Source organism: Micromys minutus, assembly GCF_963924665.1.
Source record: "Micromys minutus genome assembly, chromosome: 7".
NCBI classification, from domain to species: Eukaryota; Metazoa; Chordata; class Mammalia; order Rodentia; family Muridae; genus Micromys; species Micromys minutus.
In genome coordinates this window covers 64,007,319-64,032,739 of record NC_137976.1, presented here as the reverse complement: position 1 = coordinate 64,032,739, position 25,421 = coordinate 64,007,319, and the positions used below count along the sequence as shown (strand labels likewise).

Genomic DNA, 25,421 nt, shown 5'->3' with positions numbered 1-25,421 from the left:
TTCATCCACCAATCCATCCATCCATCCAGTTCCCAGTGAATGTCTACTATGCCTAACAGATAACTGTAAATAAATAAATGAGTATGTTTTTGGAATATAAGATAAAAAATGATTAAATGTCAACATACATGCTACATAACCCTGGAACCTAAAATTAGGAGTAAAGTGGGTGCTAAAGTAAAGTATTTTATATCAGAAATAACTCACAAAGACTCAGGTGTATAAGGCAAGATGCACATCTTAGCATTATGGAGCACCTTTAATACACATGTGGCTTAGGTAAAATATATTACCTATAAAAGATTCATAACTATAATAAAATTGACAACAGAATGTAAAATGTATACAACAACGTTCTCACTTTTTAAAAGCTTAAGACATGTCAAACAATATGAAAAGTGGTTCAAGCATACAGTTAAACAGAGAAACAGCTATCTTTGTAAAGGTAAGTGTAATATACAGTATGTTACTAAGCTTTCACGTTCTGAGAAGCTGGCTCTGGAAGTGAAATTGTTCCTCAGTTTCAGAGCCCAAGCATGTTTGTCTCAAAGTGTCTCCAAGGTCCCAATGGCAGAATGGGCTACACTCTCTCAACTGGGTGAGGGGGAAGAGAACAAACATGACAATCTAGCAGTGTGAGCATCATGTCCTTGAGAATTGTTAGAAGGTGAACCATCTCCAACTGATGTTGATATAATTTAGTCTCATGTTGTCAAGGGTCCTACAGAGACTAAGGCAAACTGGGGGTCAGTCTTGGACAATTCATCAAGGAATGAAAAACCCAATCAAGAAGCCAAGTTGACTGTCTGAACATCCCAAAGCCTGTGAGATATTGTGACTCTAGATTCGATGTTGTTATGTCTATGTGTTGTTATTGAAGAGTAAAAGGTTGTCAAAGGACACTGATTCCTTGCCCTAGGGATTTCCTCTGCCGCTCCCAGGAAATCCCACCCAGGAAATCCCACTTTCTTGAGATTTGAGTTCCCAAAATACCACAGAAGGTCCGGATGACCTCTGTGGAATGTTCCAACGCCCTAGGTGTGCCTGGGGGTGTACTGATAAAAAATGTATGATTCTTCCCCTTATGAATTTCCTCATTCTCCCTGTCCTCCCCCTCCTTTGTGATTTTTGCCTTTATAAGCCTGTTACAAGTTCAGGCCGGGGTCGAACTCCTCTACCCCTGCGTGGTGTATGAGTCTCGACCCCAGCATGCTGGCCTGAGATCTCACTCTTTCACTTTCAATAAACTTCCTCATGCGATTGCAGCAAGTCTGGTCTCGGTGCCTCGCTGGGTGCGCGCCTCTCCTGAGATTTGAGTGAGGGTCTCCCTTCGGAGGTCTTTCATTTGGGGGCTCGTCCGGGATTTGCGCGACCACCCAGGGGCCCTAGACCTACTTGGAGGTAAGGATTTTCTTTCCTTTCTTTCTTTGTTGTCCTGTTGTGACTCTGTGTTTGTGGATTGTCCAGATTGTGATTCTGTGTTTATGGATTGTCCAGATTGTGATTCTGTGTTTGTGATTTGTTCAGAGGTCTGGTGCGATCGCAGTTCGGTATTCGCAAATGCTCTAACCGAGTCTGCTCTTCCAAGGGAGGAGTGGAGTGGACGGGGATAGACGTGTCCAGGGTCCACCGTTTGCTCGCCCTGGGAGACGTCCCAGGAGGACAGGGGGAGGACCAGGGACGCCTGGTGGACCCCCACGGGAAAAGTCGGGAGATCAGTTTTTCTCCTTGACGATCTGTGTCAGAGGGCCAATTGTGGGCCATCTGGCTCTTTTCGGGATTTCAGGTCGACTCGAGGTCGGCGACTGACTTTGTCTCTCTGTTTTGTAGTATCTGTGAGTGTTTTGTGTGTGTGTGTCAGAACTAGAAATGGGCCAGACTGTGACAACCCCACTAACACTGACTTTGAACCATTGGACGGACGTTAAGACAAGGGCCCATAATCTTTCTGTTGAAGTCAGGAAAGGACCGTGGCAAACTTTCTGCTCCTCCGAATGGCCGAGTTTTGGCGTAGGATGGCCTTCGGAGGGAACTTTTAATCTATCTCTTATTTCTGCTGTTAAGCGAATTGTTTTTCAGGCTTCAGGGGGACACCCCGATCAGGTTCCATACATCATCCTGTGGGAGGACCTGGTCCAAAACCCGACATCCTGGGTGAGACCCTGGACAGCGGGGGCAGAAACGGCAACGGTGGCCGTGGCCTCGAACAAGCTGGCACCTGCTCCATCGGCCCCCACGCAGATCTATCCTGAAATTGATGATGGTTTTCTTCTCCTCGACAACCCTCCACCCCCATACCCTCAACCGGCTTCTCATGCAAGTCCCCCACAGGCGCCGACTCCCACTGACTCCCAGACGGCCTCTGAAACAGGACCAGCGGCCGGGACCCGAAGCCCCCGGGTTCGAAGCCCAGGGCGAGATGGCGCGGGGCTTGGCTCTGCTATTGCCCTACCATTACAGGCTTATGGACCCGCCCCAGCTCCGGGAGAACTAGTCCCGCTACAGTATTGGCCGTTTTCATCAGCCGATATGTATAACTGGAAAACTAACCACCCCTCTTTTTCAGAGGACCCCTCGGGCCTGACGGGACTCCTTGAGTCCCTGATGTTTTCTCATCAGCCCACTTGGGACAACTACCAGCAGCTTTTGCAGGTCCTCTTTACTACGGAAGAGAGGGAGAGGATCCTCCTGGAAGCTAGAAAAAATGTTCCAGGACCAGATGGGACCCCCACCAATCTCCCTAATCTTATAGATGCAGTTTTTCCCTTGATCCGCCCTGACTAGGATTACAACTCTGCAGAAGGTAAGGAGCGTCTCAAGGTCTACCGCCGGGCTCTAATGGCAGGTCTCAAGGGAGCCGCAAGGCGACCCACGAATTTGGCTAAGGTAAGAGAGGTTCTTCAGGGACCTGTTGAACCGCCGTCTGTGTTTCTTGACAGGGGTTATACCTTGACGCAACCTCTGAGGGTCAGCAGGCAGAGGTGGCTATGGCCTTTATACAGCAGTCAGCATCAGATATTAAGAGAAAGTTACAATGGCTAGAAGGGTTCCAAAACTATACCTTGCAGGATTTGGTGAAGGAATCAGAGAAAGTGTTTCATAAGGAGGAGACTGAGGAAGAGAAGCGAGAAAGAGAGAAGCAGAAGGCAGAGGAAAGAGAGGACTGGAGGGTAGTAGACAAAAAAGGAATTTGTAGGATTTTGGCCACAGTAGTGAAGGGCCAGGGAGTTAGGAATCAAGTCTGGCACTAGGAAAGAGCCTCTTGACAAAGGTCAATGTGCTTACTATAAAGAAGAAGGCCACTGAGACAAAAATTGCCCCAACAAGAAAAAAGGGGACACCAGCAACAGAAGCCCCGGACATGTGGCTCCAAAGTTTTAAATATTTATGGACTACCCGAAGATCTGTGGATCTCGGAGTGGGCCGGGTATCCCACTTATTCATTGTAATGCCAGACTGTCCCTGCACCCTGTTGGGGAGAGACCTCCTGACTAAGATGGGGCACAGATTCACTTCCACTCTGGTGGACCACAGGTTAGAGGTCCAGAAGGGGAGCCTGTGCAGGTTCTAACCATCCAGTTGGAGGACAAGTACCAACTCTAAACAGCCTGCCTCAGATCAGACGGACTGGTGGCTGCAGGCATATCCACAGGCCTGGGCGGAGACTGCAGGAATGAGGAAGGCTAAGAACCAGCCCCTGCCCATATGGAGCTGAAAGTACAGGCTAGTGGTGCGTTAGTACCCCATATCAAAGGAGGCATGAGACGGGATCAAGACACTCATCATTCAGTTACTCCAACAACTTCGTATGTGTCCATCATCCTGAGGTGTGCCTCTCCTACTGATGCGGAAACATGGAACCAACGACTGCTGGACAGTTCAAGATCTCTGGGAGGTAAACAAATTGGTGGCAGAACTCCACCTCACAGTACTTAACCCCTATAACCTGTTGAGCTCATTGCCCTATCCAGGACCTGGTGTACAGCACTGGACTTGAAGAAAATGCATCAATGGACTCATCTAGAGGTAGACAAACTTGTAAAGACTGTCTTGAGGTCAAATTCTTTTGTGCCAGATTTGACTAGATAACTGTGTGCCATGTTAGAAAGCAAATGTATGTAGAAGGCTGGGAGGAGAGAAGATAGACCTGAGGTTTACTGAGAAGTGGATTTTACAGAACTGAGCCAAGAAGATATAGATATATAAGTATCTATTAGTCTTTATAGATACATTTTCTGGGTGGGTAAAAGCCTCCCCACAAAGAGAGAAATGGCAGCAGCGGTCATAGCTAAGAAGATTCCAGAAGAGATCTTCCCTAGGTTTGGCACCCCTAAGGTAATTTGATCAGACAATGGGCCATCTGTGTTGCCCAGGTAAGTTAGATATTAGCTTGTTTATTGGGGACTAATTGGAAATTACATTGTGCTTACAGACCCCAGAGCTCAGGACAGGTGGAAAGAATGAATAGAACTCTAAAAGAGACCCTTACTAAATTAGCTATTGAGACCGGCGGTAAAGACTGGGTGACCCTCCTCCCCTTTGCGCTTCTTAGAGTCCGAAACTCGCCGGGGCGTTTCGGCCTTACCCCTTATGAAATCCTACATGGGGGACTGCCCCCCTTAACGGAGTCATGCGGGATATTGGATCCTGGCACTAACTCCCCCTCCTCCTCTGCTCTATTTGCCCACTTAAAGGCCTTAGAAGTTATTAAAACACAGATCTGGAGTCGAATAAAAGAAGCCTACACTCCAGGAACCACCGCAGTGCCCCACAGGTTCCAGGTCGGAGACTCAGTCCTGGTCAGACGACATCGCGCTGGCATGCTTGAGCCCCGGTGGAAGGGACACTACCTGGTGCTGTTGACTACCCCCTTGGCAGTCAAGGTCAACAGGATTGCTGCTTGGGTACAGTGGCTGCTGGTGACAATTCTCTTAAGCTGTGCCTTCGTCGTAGCCCCAACCTTGGGTAATAACCCTCATTCCCTTCAAAAATTAACCTGGGAAGTGCTTAATGAAGTGGGCGACGTCGTGTGGTCAACTACCGCAGTGCACCCCCCTTGGACTTGGTGGCCTGATCTTGCACCCGATGTCTGTAAGTTAGCAGCCGGTTCTATGGCCTGGGATCTTTCCAGTTATACCAATTTAGAAAAGCCACCCCCAGAAGAACAGTGTGTCCCTCATGGCATAGGGATCACATTGGGGTGTTCAGGACAGTTTTACCGAGCCAACCTTCAGGCAGCAGACTTCTATGTCTGCCCCGGACAGGGACACACCAGGGAAATGAAGAGAGGGGCCTCAGACTATTTTTGTAGTAAATGGGGATGTGAGACCACGGGAGAAGCCTACTGGAACCCTTCCTCCACTTGGGATCTAATTATAGTTAAAAAGGGTCATAGGCCAGGGGAGCTAGAGAAAGGGGAAAGAGATCCATCCAAATACCTGGCTTATAGGACTGGGTGTGCCTCTGAAAGCTCCGCTAGCCCTCAGGGACCGTGCAAAGACAGTTATTGTAACCCTCTAAATATCAGCTTCACCCCATAGGGAAAACAAGATCGTCAGTGGGTAAGAGGAAACTGTTGGGGATGGAGAGTCTATACTGGCAGAGGGGACCCTAGATTCATTTTTGTTATTAAGATAAAGATAGAGAGTCCGCCCACATGGCCCGTAGGCCCCAATTCGGTGCTTGATAACCCTGCACCCAGGCCTGAGAGACCTCCTTGTCTCACTCTGTCACCAAAGGAGGACTCGTATCCCCTTGTGACCACACCCTCCTATCTCCCTATGAGAACTGAGGACCGCCTGTTCAATCTGCTTGATAGTGCATTTGTTGTTTTAAACCGCCGCTACTTTGACCTTAGCTGTCTTGTTAGGACTTGGAGTGGCAGCAGGAATTGGAACAAGAGCAGCTGCCCTCATCCAACAACCTTACTACTATAATGAACTCAGAGCAGCTATGGATGCGGACCTGGGAGCATTAGAACAGTCCATAACCAAACTAGAAGAGTCATTGACTTCATTATCAGAGGTAGTGCTACAGAACAGGAGGGGATTAGATCTGCTTTTTCTAAAGGAAGGAGGGCTCTGTGCTGCCCTAAAAGAAGAATGTTGCTTTTACGTAGATCATTCCGGTGTCATAAGAGATTCTATGGCAAAGCTTAGAGAAAGACTAGAAAACAGAAAAAAAGAAAGAGAAACATACCAAGGATGGTATGAAAATTGGTTTAACCGGTCACCCTGGTTCTCTACCCTAGTCTCTGCTTTAGTCGGGCCTTTACTCATTTTAATGCTAATCCTAACCTTTGGGCCATGCATCCTCAATAGACTGGTGACTTTTATAAAAGAAAGGGTGAGTGCTGTACAGGTAATGGTCCTAAGACAACAATACCAGATATTACAAGAAGCTGAGGGATCGCTCTAAGATTAGAGCTTTTTACAAAAAGAAAAACGGGGGAATGAAGAGTAAAAGGTTGTCAAAGGACACTGATTCCTTGCCCTAGGGATTTCCTCTGCCGCTCCCAGGAAATCCCACCCAGGAAATCCCACTTTCTTGAGATTTGAGTTCCCAAAATACCACAGAAGGTCCGGATGACCTCTGTGGAATGTTCCAACGCCCTAGGTGTGCCTGGGGGTGTACTGATAAAAAATGTATGATTCTTCCCCTTATGAATTTCCTCATTCTCCCTGTCCTCCCCCTCCTTTGTGATTTTTGCCTTTATAAGCCTGTTACAAGTTCAGGCCGGGGTCGAACTCCTCTACCCCTGCGTGGTGTATGAGTCTCGACCCCAGCATGCTGGCCTGAGATCTCACTCTTTCACTTTCAATAAACTTCCTCATGCGATTGCAGCAAGTCTGGTCTCGGTGCCTCGCTGGGTGCGCGCCTCTCCTGAGATTTGAGTGAGGGTCTCCCTTCGGAGGTCTTTCATTATTTGTTACTATCTGTTCTTTTTTAGTTTATTTCTAACTTTATTTTTACTATTGAGAATTTCATATAGCTACACTATATATGCCTAACCCCATATAGTATGTTATAGCAAACACCTATATCTCTCCCCTACCACTTCCACATCTCCATTGTCCAAAATGTATCATGATCAACCTTTTTTCCCCTTTCTCTTGGAAGCCCCATCCAAGGTGACGCTCTGCTCTGCCAGAAACTTACTCTCCCTAGAACCTTAGGTGGTTACCTCAGTGGCACCTTCCTGGTTGATTTTCGCTTGTTGTTTCTCTGGTATTTTGCTACCTATATGTCTGTCTGTTTGTCTGTCTATCTATATAACTATCACTCTATCACTTGCTATTTATTTTTTTATTTTAATTTGCTATATACCAAATAATCTCACTTATTCAAAACCCAATGTATGGCTCATTTCTAAATAAATAAAGTCAAATTGGGAGTCATGATTATGCCTGATAATCAGGAAAAGCAAAATTTCTTCTTGAAGAAATGGCTGAAATATATTGAAATTTTAAGTTAACCTTTATACTGATGTCCAAATGAATTTATAGTAACCTTTAGATTTTACACTCTTAAATTGTCTTTATATTAATTTATTAATATGTATGCACCATAGGTCAACTAACTTAAAAACAATGGTATGAATTTGTGAGTTGAAACCATTTCTATAAGCATTTGATAGAACACATAATCAGTTATCTTCCATATGTGCAGTGCATATGTATCAGGCATTCTGGTGATACATATTTTTATTGTATGCTTAAATTATATGTGTGTAAATATATGTGTAGATAGATAGGTAAGTAGGTAGGTAGATAGATGATAGATAGATGGATAGATAGATGATAGATGAATAGATAGATAGATGAGAGATAGATAGATAGATAGATGATAGATAGATAGATAGATAGTCAGATAGATAGATAGATAGATAGATAGATAGTCAGATAGATAGATAGATAGATAGATAGATAGATAGATAGATAGATAGATAGATAGATAGATGTGTGCGTCTTGTGGTCATGTATACTGAGGGTTCATGTTTACCATGGCCATGTCTCATGCAGAAGACAATATTTTAAAGTACTCCCTTACCTGTTTCAGTCTTATCACCTATTCTTCCAAAATGCTCCCAGGGTAAGTGATGTAAATGGTCCAGTTTTCCATTATCAAATGTCCTTTGGGTGGTGTTGACAGCAGATACTGCCGCTATTGTCCTTTCTAGTCACCTCTTGTGAAAAGTGAGCCTCCTAATTAACATGTGTCACAGCTAAGTGCTTCCCTGACTCTGGTTAATGTGGCCCTCGATCAGACACGGAAGCGCAGATGCAGTAGATGACAGTCAGATTCAGGGAATATGGACTCTTCTTTCTTCTCGCCCGAATTGAAAACTTAAATCACTTAGAGAATGCATTCACAGAAGTACAAATTAACAGTGCAGACCACAATATAGTAATCAACTCCTTTGCCAAGAACAGAGGGAAAAGTGGAATGAGATTCTTCATAATAAGATCTTTCTTTATTGTAATTCATATTTTGTAGCATACAATATTAAGTATACAAAGAAAATTCAAAATGGGTAGACAGGAATGTCTTAGTGCTTTTAGGATTTTGAGGATTTTGAATTTTGCCTCAAATGTAATTGTTAATTTAAGAGTCATAGCACTACAAAATATCTGTTTTCCTAAATTACCTACTGAAGTGTGAGAAATTTTCAGTCTGACTGAAGCACAAACGATTGGATGAATATTTAATGGGCTTACACTAAGCATCTCCGATTCTTTTCTTTCTCTTTGAGGAAAAGTCTCATGTTGTCTAAAGTGCTCTAATTCAGCCAGAATTAACATTCAACTCCTGACCTTTCTGCCTTTTCTCTCTAAAGCTCAATTTCTCTCATGTGCCTACCACACGTAGTTTATCACAATATGTCTAACATTACACACCTAGTAATAAATGTGAACAAAATTATAAAAACTATATGATAACCTGCAAAACTGTGGCACACTAGAATTTAGTCTGAGGTACCTATATGATTGTGGAGAAATTGGAAATTATAAAAGCCATTATTCTCACCTCTAAAACATGTGTGATGTTTCCAAAAATACAAATATAATCTTTCATGTTTTGATAAACTATATTTGCTTTAGAACGTGTCAACTCTACTGTTTAGTGGTTATTTCTGGGAGACTTTAAAATAATCTTTCATATTTGTAACCTTAATTTCAAAACTGATTTTAAAGTCCATATTCTACGTACCAGTCTTTATTAACTTTGTGTGTGTGTGTGTGTGTGTGCGTTTGTATTGAGAATTGTCATGGTTATATTGAAATTTTGTCCTTAACCAAATGATAAAGCCTGTGTGTTAGGTGTTTGCCTATAGAAGTAATGATTTCCACCAAAAACTGGGGCTCTGAGAATTGTTTATCACTTGGGTCCAAGATTTAAATACCACCTTGTGTTGAAAGATCTGTATTATTTCTGTGAGCATTTATCACCCTGACAAGAGACAGTCCAGTGAGAAAGCATTCTCATCTAATGACTACTGGACATCTTTCAAGGTTCCTATCTTCTCATCGAGTGCATAGCCTTTCTGATATAGTACTTTCTTTTTCTGCATACTATATGAGAATAAAGCTACAAGAAAGGAACAGGGGGAAAGCTTATCTCACTGATTATCAAACATGGTTGTGTTGGGCCATGCATGCTATTTGCACTGCATTGCAAGTGCTGGCGTTCCTTACTGTAGTCGCTGTTTTCGTCCTTGGTCCCATCAATGGTACCATCTGGATGCATCTGCAGGAAATATCCCTGCTGGCTGAATAACCTTGTCACAATCCCTTTCAGCTGGGGTTCTGCAAGACAAGATGAAATAATTATTTGCTTTTTTTATTTTGTTTATAAAAGTGCACACTTGCAAGTTGATAAATACATTCTATAGCTAAATGCATAAATGCCTGTGTCATAAATATTGAAATTAGCATTTGGAAGGGGCTCATTTTAGCGTAATGGCTGCACTTTTCTCCTTCCTAGAGGCAGGACCATAATACTTTGAAACAACACATCACATGTGAGTAAATATTAATGCTAATTATAGTTAGAAATGCAGACATATAAAAAAGCGAATTATCACCCCCTATTCTACATATTGTTATCTTCCTACATGATGACAGGATACCCCCCCAAGTTTGTGGTTATATTTTAGCATCACTGAAAAGACAAAAAAGACCATCATAACCCTGGTGTCATAATTGGGGTCTTGGAGACTTTCATTTCTGCTGGATGCCAAGGCACCTGCCAGAAGCTCTTAGTTTTTGAAAAAATCTTATCAAGTTCAACAAGAAAGATCTACAAGTCAAAGACAAACTGAGAGGAGATGAGATGATCAGTCACTAATCCTCACCACAGAGGGACCAGCCAAAGTCACTTCACCAGGAATGGGTCAGCCAAACTCAATTCACCACAGAGGGGCCCAGCCAAAGTCACTTCACCAGGAATGGGTCAGCCAAACTCAATTCACCACAGAGGGACCAGCCAAAGTCACTTCACCAAGAATGGGTCAGCCAAACTCAATTCACCACAGAGGGGCCCAGCCAAAGTCACTTCACTGATATAAATCAAATCAAAACAAAACTAAATGCATAACTGTAGCACATGTACAGTTTTGTGCACCAGCTAATATAAACATTTGCAGATTTTTTTTTTATTGCAGTGGACCCTATAGCAACAAACTCACCATCATTTCATCTCCAGTGATGAATGAAAATTATCTTAGACTATTTATAGCTCTAATTATTTTGTAAAACATACGTGTGTTGGGTTGATCTGAGGCTCCTTATATTGTAATGTAAATACTGGATCCTGAAGCCAGATTGACCCCAGAGATGAAAATGTTCACACATAGACCCACATGATGCTCTGTGACCCTATCTCCCAAATTATTTCTGATTGGTGAATAAAGAAGCGTACAGCTTATAGGTGTAGAACATTGAGATAAGCAGGGCTTGGTGTTTCCAGCCTTGAGGTCAGAGGAGAGCAAGAGGGAGAGAGAAGATGGCTGAGAGAGGAGAAACCACCATGGGGTGCTAATCTTAAGATAATGTCCATGTGGGTTGGCTAGCTGGAGTTAGGAGCAGCCCGGATGAAGTATGGCAAATCATATAGTAGGGTTATTGGCTGGGAAATAGATATAATAGCTTAAAGGAGAGATATCTACCCAACCCTTATGCTGTGGAAGTCTTATTAAAAGTTACAGATCACATGTATCTTTTATCTAAGAAGTGAATAATCAAAGACAGAATAGAAGCCCCAGATTGAGATCAAATAAACACAACCACAATACATAAGAGAAAAGGAAGTTGGCTGCTCTGCTGGTATAAACTGAGGCAAATGATAGAAACCAGATCATTGGTATTGAAGTCAACGATGGTGTCTGCCAAAGGACAATCACTGAGTTTATGCCCATCAGCCCCAGCCTTTGTGTTTAGCCAAATAATAATGGGTAACAATTTCCCTTTGTTCCCCTATTTCTGTGAGTATCCCAGGCAGACTGAACACCTCAGTGATGTTTAGTTCTAACAGGAATCCAATGTGTGATTGATGCTCATAATTTAAAACACAGAGTAATGTGTGTGGCGTCAAGGTGCCCTAAGAAACAAAAGAGATACAGAGATAATTCAAAATGAACAACAGGGCAAATACAGAACTAAATTTGAAACTGGGCATTCTGGGAAAATAGCTATATATCCTTTTCAATTAAATTAAATGCTTTTAATTTGTAGATCCAAGCTTCCTTATCAATACAACCTGAAAGTTAAACAAAATGGGCCTTGTGTACTTTTCATGGTTTGCTTTTTGTCATATTAGAGTGACAGGATTTGCTCTCTATGCATTCACTGAACACTACATACAAAGGCTATGTCAGAAAAAACAAACAAACAAACAAACAAACCACAGCTACATAACAAATGGTTGTGCCTAACTGTGATGAGGCTGCGTGGCTGGAAAGGGCTTCTGTTACGGCCCTCTCCACTCTAGGTCCAAATGGGGACATGAAACCCATCTGAGAGCCCAGCTCTTCATAAGTCTTGAGCAAACAACATATCACCTGGGTCTCAAGTTTCTCACCTGAATTTAAAAAAAAAAAAAAAAAAAAAAAGAATTACTCAGACTGTAACTCCAGAGAATGTCAAATGGAGAACTATGTGACAGTCTGAACCAGAGAAGTCCATAAGCCTAGAAACCCTAATTAACATGTAAACTTTCAACTTTGAAAACCAAGGAAGCCACAGGGGTAAAGACAGCACTCTGAGAGCAGACTGCAAGCCTCCTGGGTCTGTTCTGGTGAAATGCTGGCTGGTCATGGGAAGGAACGATGTAAACTGTAAACGGCAGGTTGAGAATAAACAGGAAGACAGAAAATGACCAAGGGAAAGGGACAGCAGTCGCTCAACCCATGTCTCTCTGATAAGCTTGAGGTCCCTTTGTGAAGTCTGAGCTTCCTTGGTAATGAGATGCAAGGTGGCTTACTCATTAAAGGCTGCAAATGATTGTTTGTTTTCTTCATGCTCCTCCTTCTCCATCTGCAATTAAACACTGCTTTTGCCATGGTGACTATGCCCCTGTTGGGACTCTGGGAGTTCAGGTTGGTAACTTGTGTTTAGAATAATGAGCAGCAGATCTTTACCCCACCTCCCTGCGCCAAGAGCAGTGAGGACTTAGACATGGATCTGAGCTTTAATTATATTATGATCTAGAAACACAAATGTCCTGCATCACAGAGATTTCACAGCAGACCAGCACACCTATTGAGCATGCCCCAAACCCAGCACAAGCCATTACATGCTGTGCCGACTACCTGTAAAGCAGTGTCCCATTCTGTTCTCTCAATTAATAACAGCCCTTCCAGGCTCCAGCCAAAAGTATCCCCTCCAGAAAGGTTGGCCAGCATAAATGCGGAACTTGTGTAGTGGAGGGTGTGTCTTACTATATCTGACAGAAATACTAAATACTTAAACACACAGCCTGTGCATATTTCAAAACATATTCTTTGTCAGTCTCTGCTTAGGAAGCTAAGAGAAGGGGGTGGGTTTGCCTGTACCATCCCTCAGGGAGCACCTAGCCTAATGCATGAAACATACATAGCAGTAATGTTGGTGGGGGACGGGGTGACACTAGTGAATGAAGCAATGTGGCATGATGATCCCCAAAGCAAGGACTAATTCTGTCTATGTTAGACATCTAGACCACTGCCACTTAAGGAATGACTAGTCTATCCTCCCCAGAGTATTATGTATTTATGTGTATAGGAATATATACATATATGTGTGTACATGTGTTCCCATGTATGTATGTAAGAGAAGGTGAAATGATAGATAGATAATAGATAGATAGATAGATAGATAGATAGATAGATAGATAGAAGACAAATAGGTAGATAGATGATAAAAATAGATGATAGATCAATAGATGATAGATAGATAAATGATAGATAGATAGATAATAGATAGATAGATGATATATAAATAGATAGATAGATAGATAGATAGATAGATAGATAGATAGATAGATGATAGATAGATAGATAGATAGATAGATAGATAGATAGATAGATAGATAATAAATAAATATGGGTGAGTAGTGAGGAGGCCAAAAGATAACTTCATGTATTGTTCCTCGGGCACGACCTGAGTTCATCTTTTCTTCAAACAGAGACTCTTACAGGTCTGCTAAGTAGTCTATGCAGGGCAGTCAGTTGGCTCCAGAAATCCTCCTGTGTCACCTCTCCAGTGCTAACGTTCTGAGTGCATGATACCAAGCAGAGTGTTTTCTACTCTGAGGCTAAGACAGAGAGAGAGAGAGAGAGAGAGAGAGAGAGAGAGAGAGAGAGAGAGAGAGAGAGAGAGAGAGAGAGAGAGAGAGAGAAACAAAACCAAATACAAACATGGACATTTCAATCAGAAAACACAGCAAGCCACCTCTGCCTTTGATACAGTCCAGATAAAACACAGAATATAAGTTCTCAAATGCTGCCATGCAAGTGAGCGTGTTATGGAACAAGAGTAAATTTAATGAAGTGGTGAAGATTAATAAGTCATTGAAATAAATTTTATCGAGTTCTTTACAGTTTAAACAACTTTGAGGTTGAGATGTTCTTCTATTATTTCTTTCTGTTCATTAATAAGCTGGAGGCAGAATTATCTAATGGCAGCAGAGGAGTTAGTCTGTTGCCTTTTATACTACTTCACAGTGGAAGTGACAATACCGCTAGCATTTTGCTGGAATCCATTTCCTCCTTTTCCTGGGCACCCAGCTCGACCATATGTCCTAGCCTGCCTCACAATTAGGCTTGGCAGATGAGAGAGTGTCATATGGAATGTAAGTGGAAGTGATATGTGCCATTTCCAGGCCAAGGCTTTCAAAAGCAAACATTCTCTGCCACACTCTCTCTGGATTAAGACAGCTGAGCCCTAGGGGGATGCTGGAGCAATGGATTGGAAGAAAGCCGCACTCTGAATAACCAATAGAGAAAATAAATAACTATTAGACATACCTACCATGGGCAATGGGGTAAAGAACCAACAAATTTTCCATTGGCTCCATGTGGTGGCTTTCTTCAAATGAGAACAGTATGGTAGAGAAGGGAGGGGTGATTTTACTGAAACACAACAAAGTCCTGCCTCAGCCACATGACCAACAATAAGACCAGACAGAATGAAACATGGTGGGAACTTGTATCACTGGCATGATCCACCAAGATGGCACTTTACCTCTGTGACTTTTCATCAAAAAAATAAATAAGTAAAAGTATGTATGACTTCTAACTGTGAGAGAAACACAGGCAGGTTGCAATCAATTGGACACACCAAACTCTTGACTCAAGCCTCTCAAAAACTTCAAGGTCTTCAATGAAAAGAAGACAGAAAAATGTCATGAGCGAGAAGAACAAATGGGGGCATAATAGTTAAAATTAATGTGGTGTTTCAGAGCTGAAATGTTAGTAAGCTTAAAATGAAGGAAGCTAAGGGGTATGGGGGCACATGCCTGGCATAGCAGAACTTGGTGGGCTGTGGCAGAAGCAAGAAACAGGTGACTCTGCCAAGTAGAAAGAAAGACACAGAGACAGACAGAAGTAAAAAGAAACAGGATAGAAGAGGGAGGAATATCTGAATAAAGTTTAGATTTCCGTGCATCATAATGCATCAAAATTAACTCTTAATTGTGACAAATGTCTCAAAATAATGAAGGACATTAATAAAAAAATTAGATGTGAATCATATGAAAACTATGTTACCATAAGTTTTCAATCAGAAACTATTACAAGATTAGTCAAGTTAGGGATGCATGTCTGTAATCCCAGTAATTGGCAGGGGGAAAGTAAAGAATAGGAGTTCAAGGCCAGCCTTATAGCAAATTCAAAGTCATTCTGAGCTATGTCAGACTCTGCCAAAATAAAATGGAGAATTCTCTTCTCAAATACACAAAAGGCTTATCACAGTTGAAATTACAGAAAATGAAAAAAGAAATGTCTTTCTCCAAATCCTGTAAGAGGCTGGGTGAGGACAGAGCTAAAGGGTAGATAGAATCCCACACACAAAAGGTTGTTTTCAAGAGAAAATTCGAATTCGGGGATATTCTGAAAATATGACACCAGAGGAAGCTTTCTAGATATTCCTGATGGCAGGGAAAGCAATGCCAGTCAGCAGTTGTCTAGGAGCACGGTGGAAGCTGAGGCAAAGATAAAACCTGGGGACATAATCCTACAGCTTAGGATGAATAGCAAACTGCAGGAAATAGAATGTGTCTCAGAAATGGGAAGCACATGACATCTGATGCTTTCTTCATCATTTCCTGTTTTGTTCATAGTTCTTTGAACAGTGTTTGTACTGGTATAGCACAGTCTACATAGTCCGGCTGCTCTCAAACTCAAGCAAGAAGCCTGTTTGGGTTTCCATAGTAATAGGCTTACAGGTGTGAGTCCCCACAGGCAGATATTATGTCATTTTCTAGATAAAAGCTAATTAAGCAATAAAACAAACTGAGGCTCAGAAATCAGAAAATGGATATTCATGAAGGTCACCCACATGTGACACAGAGAAGTGACCATTTTTTTAAAAAAATGCATTTTCTATATAAATGGCATCCTCTTCTTTCCAAAGAGTAGACATATTAGGTATCTTGAACACCCAGTGGGCAAAAAGAACTAGAGGGCATGAAAGATAGAAAGAGGTGAGGGGGAGAGTCTGGAAGGCAGGGCAAGGTGGAACTGTCTTGCTGTGAATTTGTTATTGGAGTCCTAGTTGATCACTGGAAAGTAGGAGTGAAAAGAAAGAAAAAATAAAAACCTCTGTGTACTCTGTGCATGAATATAACTTCAGTACTAAAATTAGATTGCATTTAAATAGGACCAATTGGGCAATATTTGTCCCCCAAATTAGCAAATATGAATCCATGTAAAAGCTACTCTAAAATTAAAAGGAAACAAGGCTTAGGATCATGACGTAACTGGAAGGCAGATTAGAGCTGGAGGGTGAGCAGTTCTTGTTCCATTCCGGCCATGTGTGCTGAGCCTGTTTCCCTCATCGCAGGCACTCCTCTGTGCTGTCCCCACAAAGCCCAAGTTTACTGCTCTGATAACAAGTGATACTGATTCTCCCTCCTTTTACCAGCAAGATTACTGACCCCCACTAAAGATGTATTTCTTCCACCCAAGTTCCAGGGCTCTAAAGGATGAAGTGGGGTAAAGTCATGCACCTAGGGTCCCATCACTGTTGGTTCACTTATTTAAAGGAGGGGGAGGTGAGGAGAACAAGACCATATTCGAAATGAAAGCAAACAAACTAAGGAGGGTTCAAAAGACTAGCGTATGAAGTCTGGCTGAGTGTGCAGTCTATATGCATCCTGAAGTAGCAGGGAACTGGGGGATACCTAGACTGACTTCATATGCTGGAAAGCAGACCCAAATAATGAGCATCCAATTGGGGAAGCACCCATAGGGTCAGCACCAGGGCCAATGGGTGGACGCTACAACAGAGCAGGTCAAAAAGATGCTCCGAAAATGGTCATAAAGGAGAACAGGTGACCTGAGGATAGAATGCCTTCTACCAATGGGCAGGGAAACTCCAAGTCAGAGTGCAGTGAAGGGCACGGGCATTCTCCAAGGATGAGCCACTGAGTGATGGTGCTTCTGAATCCCGATTTCACCTGGAAGTTTCAGGTGAACCAGTGACTACTAAATAAAACTTCCCTTCTCTGTTCTCTTAGCTTGTGCTTTCAAGAGAGAACTGAAACAAACTGTTTACCAATGCAAAATTTCTTGGTAATGTTAACACACACACACACACACACACACACACACACACACACACACACACACGCACAATCTGATTTACAAGTAGGTCTTCTGTGTCATGGTTTAGTACCACCCACTTAAAATAACTTAAACTGTAGAGGCTGTTGAGTAAGTTTGGTCAAGTGCTTCTGGGGTCTTTTATCACTGCAGATTTCAAAAGTAGACTATAGGTGCTGGAGATTATTCATTAGAAGCCATGGTGTGACCAACCATACATAAAAGGTATAGATGAGGACATATTTACAAATCATACATAAATCAGACATGAAAGATAGTATGACACATGAAAACTAATAGAACTTATCTGGACCTAGGGCACAGCACAAAAATCACAGCCTTAATGGGCTAGAGGTATTTATTAGAAATGTATGCTCTTTAGTAAGAGGAGAAACAGCCTGGAGGATTCTCATTCACTACACAGTGCACTGCAGACAAAAGGAACATCCTCAAGAACTGAAGCATGAGGCTGAGGATGTGTCACTGGAGACTGGTAGGATCTGCTCCAAAGCTTACAGAGAGCCACTTCCTGTCAGGAGCTCTAGTGTCTGCATCAGACAAACAAGGCAAGGAATACCATCAGCAGTTATGTACCTTAGGGATGTTGTTCTCTCCTTCAGCTCTTACTAATGGCCCAATCACACACACACACACACACACACACACACACACACACTACCACCACCACCACCACCACACCACACCACACACCAGACTTGACTTTCATGAGGTTAATTCCTGGTTTAAAAAAAAAAATCTCCTAATCTTCAATATGGCTAAATAAATCATAATATTGGTGCTAAGAAGACATCATCTTAATCAATCTGACTGAATCAAACAGAGACAAAAGAAAAAAAAAAGAATGATACAGCTTAGTAAGAAATACTATAAAGAAACGGATAAACAGCTACATCCTTAATCAAGACTTGCTAAAGTTGCTTTAATTGAAAATAAAGGCAATGGAGAAAAACGCATGCTAGAGAGGAATGTGATGCGGTGAACAGTTAAGAAAGTGAATCCTACAGCCCTGTGTGAAATTCCAGAGAAAGCTACAATGGATCATCCCAGGAACTCAAACAGTAAATCAGATTAGAGGTTCACTGAAGGGCCAGCCTTCCTCCATGGTAAGAGGCACAAAGCACAGGCCTGTCACTGTCCACGTCGAGAATACATTTTATTGGCACATAACCACATTTGCTCATCATTTTCCATAGCACCTTCTACACTACAACCAGAGACACTCACTTACAAGAGTGATCTTAAAGTCTGTGAAGACAAACATATTTACTACTAGACTCTGTACAGAGGGTTTGTCAACCCTTACCTCACAACCCTTGATTTCAGAATTCCCTTTGATCTAAACTCATGCCCTCTACCTTCCTCTTACCCCATGACTCCCTATCAGATAGTTGACCTGTGGGGTCTTTCCTGATACCTGAAAGTAAAATACATCTTCTGTCTCAACATTCGCTAATATACAGACTAGTTGAGGAGTCATAGTTACAGTTGTTTGCTAACATTCTCTATCTGTCTGTCTGTCTGTCTATCTATCTATCTATCTCTCTATCTTTCTTTCTTTCTCTCCCTGTGTCTTTCACTCTGTTTCTCTGTCTCTCTGTGTCTTTCTCTGTCTCTCTGTCTCTCCCCTGTCTCTGTCTTTCTGTCCCCTGTCTCTGTCTCTGTCTCTGTTTCTCTTTCCCCTCCCCTGTCTCTGTCTCTTTGTCTCTCACCCCTGACTCTCCATCTCAATCTTCAGCGTCTCTCTCTCTCTCTCTCTCTCTCTCTCTCTCTCTCTCTCTCTCTCTCTCTCTCTCTCTCTCTCTTTGTCTGTCTCTCTCTGTCTCTCTCTCTCTCTCTCTCTCTCTCTCTCTCTCTCTCTCTTCTTCCCTCCCTCTCTCAATTAACTACCCTCTTCTCAAGGGCAGGAACCTTAAATCCTTCATTAGCCTTGCCCCATTCCTGCCCAGTAGCAGTCCCTGGGTGAGTGGATACTGTTCAAACACTGAATGAGTAAGTTATAGCTGGCATTTTCCATTGTCACCTGTGATTTTCAGAGAAGCTCATTTGTAAGAAAGAGCCATTCACAGGCCTTTAATACAATGCCTCCAGCCTTTACACTGCACAGTCTGACGGGCACAGCAGCAGCCTCCGTAAACTGCACTGTCTCCAAAGCATGGAGCTGCCTTGCTCTTCAAGAGGAATCAAGTGACCTTGAGATGGGCAATCCTTAACCTTCATGCTGCCTCAAAGCTAAATGGAAAGAGACATCCATCTTTTTCAGGAGTGTCCTCTTCCTAAGGATGAGAGCAAGGGAGAAAACTGACCTAAGACATAAAGCTCCCACAGTGACGAGACTTTTGTAGTGAGCCATTTTCATTCCTTGTAACATAGCCCCCTTCCCTTTATTGTGCTCGTGAAAGTTTAAAATAACTCAAACACCATTTACTGACTTCCGACATGTGTGAGGTGTCGGGTACAAAGATGAGCAAGAAACACACTTCCTGCCTGGAAGGCGCCCACGGCTCATCAGGGAGGCTCCCACAACCAATCATTCCTCTAGTGAACATGAAAAGTGCTGTCATACATAACAAATAAAATGCCACCAATTCGCGGGGTGCAGAGGCTAATTTTACCCGGGGATGGCAGGTTGTGAGACAAAAGGCAGTTAGGAAAGAATTTGAAGAGGAAATCCCATTTTAGATAGCCTCGAGGAAGCAAGAGGATTTCTTTTTCCTCTAGCAGAAGCAACCATGCGTTTAATATGTTCAGAGCCTCCAAAGATACATGGTGGTCAGCATGTGGAGAGATAATTTGGGGGTGCAAATGCCACTGGAGTGGACAGTGGAAAGAACACAGGAACATCTGGAGGTCTGTACACAGATCTAATGCTTTAAGCAAATGTTTTATTTCATCCTTTAAACAGGAGATCTACGTTATTTTTACTATGTGTCTTATATGTTCAAAACTTTAATCTATATCTTCTATATATGTATACTTATTTACAGCCACATGCATGTATGTATATTCAAACTTGGGTTTTATGTAATGAGTCGAAGAACACATTTTAAAATACACCAGCACTAGTCATAAAAAAAGAATCTTTTCACATCGAAGGGCTATCCTAGTCAAACCTCTTTGAGAAGCATGTCTTTGGGCCACAGAGAAAACATAAGAGTTTTGGAGATTTGTTTGTTTGTTTGTTTTTGTTTTTAAACTGGGAACAAGATGAAAAAGGCTTTTGGTTTTCAGATGACTGCATTCTGTGCTATGTTGTAGTAACCGCAGCAGTCACAAAGAGAGAGTTATTCCATATCTTAAGGCCAAAAGGTGAAGATGTCCACAAAGACCCAGTCTTATTGGGACCATCCTGTTTATGTTTAAAGAGAGTATGGATGGTAGATATGAGGTCTCTCTCCACTACTGAAACGTTTTCTTCCCCAAGTCCAAATCCACCTCCATTTCTAAGGGAACCCAAGAGTGAAGAATGCTTAAGGAAGCCATTTCCAGCAATAGAAATTATTTCTTGCTTCCTAGGAATCTCTGATCAGACAGGATAGTCTGGGTGGCTGACCTCGCTGAGCCACAGATCTCTGGCATACTGGCTGGTTTTGTGCCAACTTGACACAAGGTGGAGTCAGCAAAGAGGAACGAGCCTCAGTTGAGAAAATTCCTCCATGAGATCCAGCTTTAGGGCACTTTCTCAATCAATGATCAATGAGGGAGGGCCCAGCCCATAGTGGGTGGTACCTTTCCTAAGCTTGTTGCTCTGGGTTCTATAAGAAAGCAGGCTGAGAAAGCCGTGGAGAGCAAGCCAGTAAGCAGAACCTTTCTGTGGCCTCTGTATCAGCTCCTGCCTCCAGGTTCTTGTCCTGCTTGAGTTCTAGTCCTGACTTTCTTCAATGATAGACTACAATGTGGAAGAGAATATAAAACAAACCCATCTCTTCCCCAACTTGCTTTTTTGTTACTGTGTTTTGTTGCAGCAATGGAAACCCTAACTAAGGCAGTTTTCTCAGATAACCATCAGGAGAGGTAGATGTGGAAAGAGCATGGCTCTCGGTAGAACATGGAATGGGTAGTTCACAATTGATATTAGGGCTCTTGGGAACACAGAACACAAGATAATTCAAACCTGTTGACCTCAGACTTAAGAGTTGAGCCCTGGAAGAACTACCCAGTAAGATTTCATTCAATGCTTCCTTTATCAGTGAAGAATCAAAATACCAAGGCGAGGAGAAACCATGATAGTTGCACATCCTTTAACCCCAGAGTCAGAGCTCTCTAATCCTCACTGTGGCCCTCTGTCTTTTACTCCTGGAAAAGAAAGGCACTTTTCATGTCTCCACAAAGAGCACTGGGCTTTTTTCAAACTGGTCATGCAGAATCCAAAAAGCATTTTCATCTCCTCAAGCACAAGGCATACTTTGCCTCTTGCGTAACAGATGAAATGATCAGGCCCCATGTCTGAAGATGACTCTGGGGATTTAAGAGTGCATATGATAGTACATGGTTAGGATGTATCCACAATTATAGTGTAGATTGAGCACTAAGATGCAGTTTATACAGAAAAACCTATGGTTAGGAACCATAAAAATGAAAAGATAACAAATGTTCCATGTTTAGAACATTGTGTGGATTGCAACATTGTATTCTTGTGGAAATAATCCCATAAGACATGCTCTAGCCCTGAGTGTATAAATATACATATTTTTAAAGAAACTGAGAAAGAAAACTGGAAACTGGAGGTAAGTCATAGGGTTAATCACAGCCAGACACAGGCTTGCAGGATATCTTTGCTGAGCATCCCCACTGATCATATACTGTTATTCTAAATATAATATACCAGTTCAATCTCTCGTCTGTCTTAACTGCCATCAATCAGCCCAGGAAAACTACAAAGGAAGAGGCCAGAAGTAAATGGCAGACATTAATCTGAAGTTGAAAAGAGCTTTTGGCCTCCTGGCACAAACACAAGTAAAATGAAAAAAAGGTGAGGGACCACAGACGCCTCTGTGAACATGGAAACTACAACTGGAGGGAAAATATCTGTTATTTGTTACTCTTAAAGTTTTATTTTATTTTCACAGATACATCTTTTAGCGCCAGAAAGAAATGAACAGTGCGCATTATCTGGCAGAGGTGACCCTGGGCAGGTGTCTCAAATCACAGCTCATACAGATGCTGAGCCTTCCCCAGACTGCCCTGCGTTTCCAATGAGAAAGTCCGGGGAATTCCCTGGTATCTCCCAGATCCAAATTACCCACATGGAAAATGAAGTTGTGGTATCATAGGGATTTTATAATCTTTTTTTTTAACACCAAAGTCTCAAGTTGATTGGGCCAGTTGACTGATCATAGTAACTTCCTGTGTTTTGCGATACTGAGAGCTAGAGGGTACCACCCATCAGTCATGAGGCTGCATCCACCGGGATCCATGCTATTGCTAGCATATAGGAATAGGAAGTGTCCACAGTAGGGAGTTCAGCTCACAGGTTTCTAGACACCCTGGCTGATCCCAAATACTGCCTCTCTATCCAATGCTACCACTCCTGTCCAGCCGATGACCGGACGCTGACAGCCTCTCAACCAATACCAACGCTCTTTCCAAACCACACTACAACTGAGGTAATATTTTACAATATAAATTGGCTCATGCCACTCTCCTGCTGAAGCCCTTTAATAGCTTCCTATTTCATTTACAATAAAACAGCAAACCCTTACCATAGCCTGAAGAGCTTTGGACCATCTGGCTCCTCCTGCTGTCCCATCGTATCTCAATTTACTCTGCCGGGATCACTGGGCTCTAGGCACACGCCCTTCTTCCCATTCAGGCCTAGGGCTATCTGCCCCTGTACTTCCTTTTGCCTGCATTGACTTCTTGAGATGAGTAGCAGCCATTTTACTGATCTGCTGAACCCCCCCCCCCCCAAGTCTAAATTTACATCTATATGCATGTTAGCACGGTTTCTCCTTCCTGACATGCATCCTAATATATTGATAGATAATTTCTAGGTATCATTCAACATCTACCTCTACATCTAGAGTGTAGCATCTATTAAAAAAATGATTGCCAATACAATTTAGTAATCAAAGTTCTTTAATGAACTGATTTCATTTCTCTGGGCATTGGGCTCCATCTATATGATGGCAGAAAGTTCAGTAGCTGCAGAGATAGGATCCAAGAACCCCAAAGAATTTTAAGGTAGATACAGATGCATGTGAGCTATTTGCAGTAAGGGAAAGAGGTTTGTTTTTTTGTTTTTTTGTTTTTTTTTTTTCCCCCATAGGTGAGCATTTCCCAGCACTGTAAATCAGGTGACATTTAAAACTTTGCAGTTTAATTGCAAGCACTGCACACTAGGTGTGTGCAAACTATTGGTTTCTTGATAATACAGCACCTGAAAGTATTTATCAATACAAACGGCAACACATTTTGAGATGGAGACATGTATGTTGTGCTAGAAGAGCCCATATACATTTGGAAGGCTCTCAGGACAAGTCCAACATGGGTACAAGCCACTGCCACACTGTGTGTGACTATGAATTTAGAGCCATGACCCTAAAGAGCCCACGAAGAAAGAAAAGGAGAGATTATGCTCCCCAGGGTAGCCATTCTGGATCCAGGCAGTCTGAGACTTATAGCTCTCTACTTTCATAGTAAACTGCAAGAAGCACACTTTAGGGTCTGAAATTGGTTGGACCATGTTTTTTAATCTTCCCAACCCTGAGGTAGGGGACAGTGAGATTTTAATACCAATAATCAATTTTTAAGATTGCAAGCACTTTTGCACTTATAGGGCACATATCCCATCAAGAACCATAAAGAGGAACTAGTAAGATAGTTACTGTTCTTGCACAGAACCTGAATTCAGTTCCCAGTACCCAAATGATGGCTCAGAACCATCTGTTACTCCAGCACCAGGGCATCTGATGTCCTCTTCTGGTCTCCATGGGCTCCTGCACAAATGTGGTACCATACACACACTCAGATACACACACACACACACACACACACATAAAACAAAAACTTTTAAAGAACAATAAACACTATACTATAGGTTGAATTTTTTTGTTCCACAGAAACAAAACTAGGAAAAAACATTTATTTGATGTTTTGAAAAGATGCTGCTTTGCTTCACTCAAAAGAAACCTGGTTCAATTTTAGAATGTTGGATTAACCCCAGCAAAAAGAAAGGCTTCTTCTGAGTGAGTACCCACACAGTCAATTCTGCATATGGATTTTCCTTGTTGTCATAAATGGGGAATCAATTAGATAGGATGTTCTTGGAATCTTTTCTTTTAATTAGGATATTGACTGCCTAAGGAGTTCTTGGTGTACCATGTAGCAGTTGGTTCGCTGATTGTCATTTTTATTTTCATACTCATAATAATTTTACCTAACCACCAGCCATTTCAACTCCATTTTATTGCCAAACATTTTGGGCATGGGAAAAATATAAAACTGACAATGAAGAGTATCCTGAAGCTCCCGCATTCCATAAGCAAAAAAGCTCTAATATGGGCTTTGTATGGCCCTGGGGTTCAGAGGGCAGGCTCTGGGCTCCAAAATCTAGAGAGCAGGCTCCTGACCCCATAGTCTAGACAGCAGTCTCCTGACCCCACAGTTTAGACAGCAGGTTCCTGACCCCACAGTCTAGACAGCAGTCTCCTGACCCCACAGTCTAGAGAGCAAGCTCCCATCCCGCTTGCTCCTCTCATAGCCCCACTCCACCCAAATCACCAAACACTAGTATGTCGTCCAATTGCACCAAACCATTTTCCAGATTCCAAATATCCAGGCATCCCACTGATGTCATTACCTCCCTAATGGAACCCAAACATAATTCTGAATTCACAGTGCAGCCATACTGTAAATTCCAGTTCACAGTTCTGTTGCCTTACTTCTGTCTACAAACCGTGCCTAATGCAGCTTTGTGTGCTGTATATCTATCTCTACGTAAAAAGTAACAGTCATCCAGAGAGTTACTTCATTCAGCAGCATGTTGATAAATTAGGATCTGGGGTTTTTATCTGATCTGGAAATCCCTCCAACAGAAGACCACATGCATCCTCAGCTCCTTGTGATCTGGCTGGTTTGTTTCTACCTTACCTCTCAGCTTGGT

At 42.4% G+C, this 25,421-nt stretch overlaps 1 protein-coding gene across 2 annotated transcripts in view; it reads right to left on the bottom strand.

The window, feature by feature from the left end:
- The window catches only part of FGF12 (fibroblast growth factor 12), a gene marked incomplete at both ends in the record, with an annotated part of 359,536 nt that overhangs the window by 201,117 nt on the left and 132,998 nt on the right, over window positions 1-25,421 (bottom strand). For both annotated transcript variants that reach the window (XM_080918844.1, XM_080918843.1), the window contains one exon: window positions 9,696-9,806. In XM_080918844.1, coding sequence (XP_080774970.1) covers window positions 9,696-9,806 — 111 coding nt within the window. The remainder of the gene's footprint in view (window positions 1-9,695; window positions 9,807-25,421) is intronic.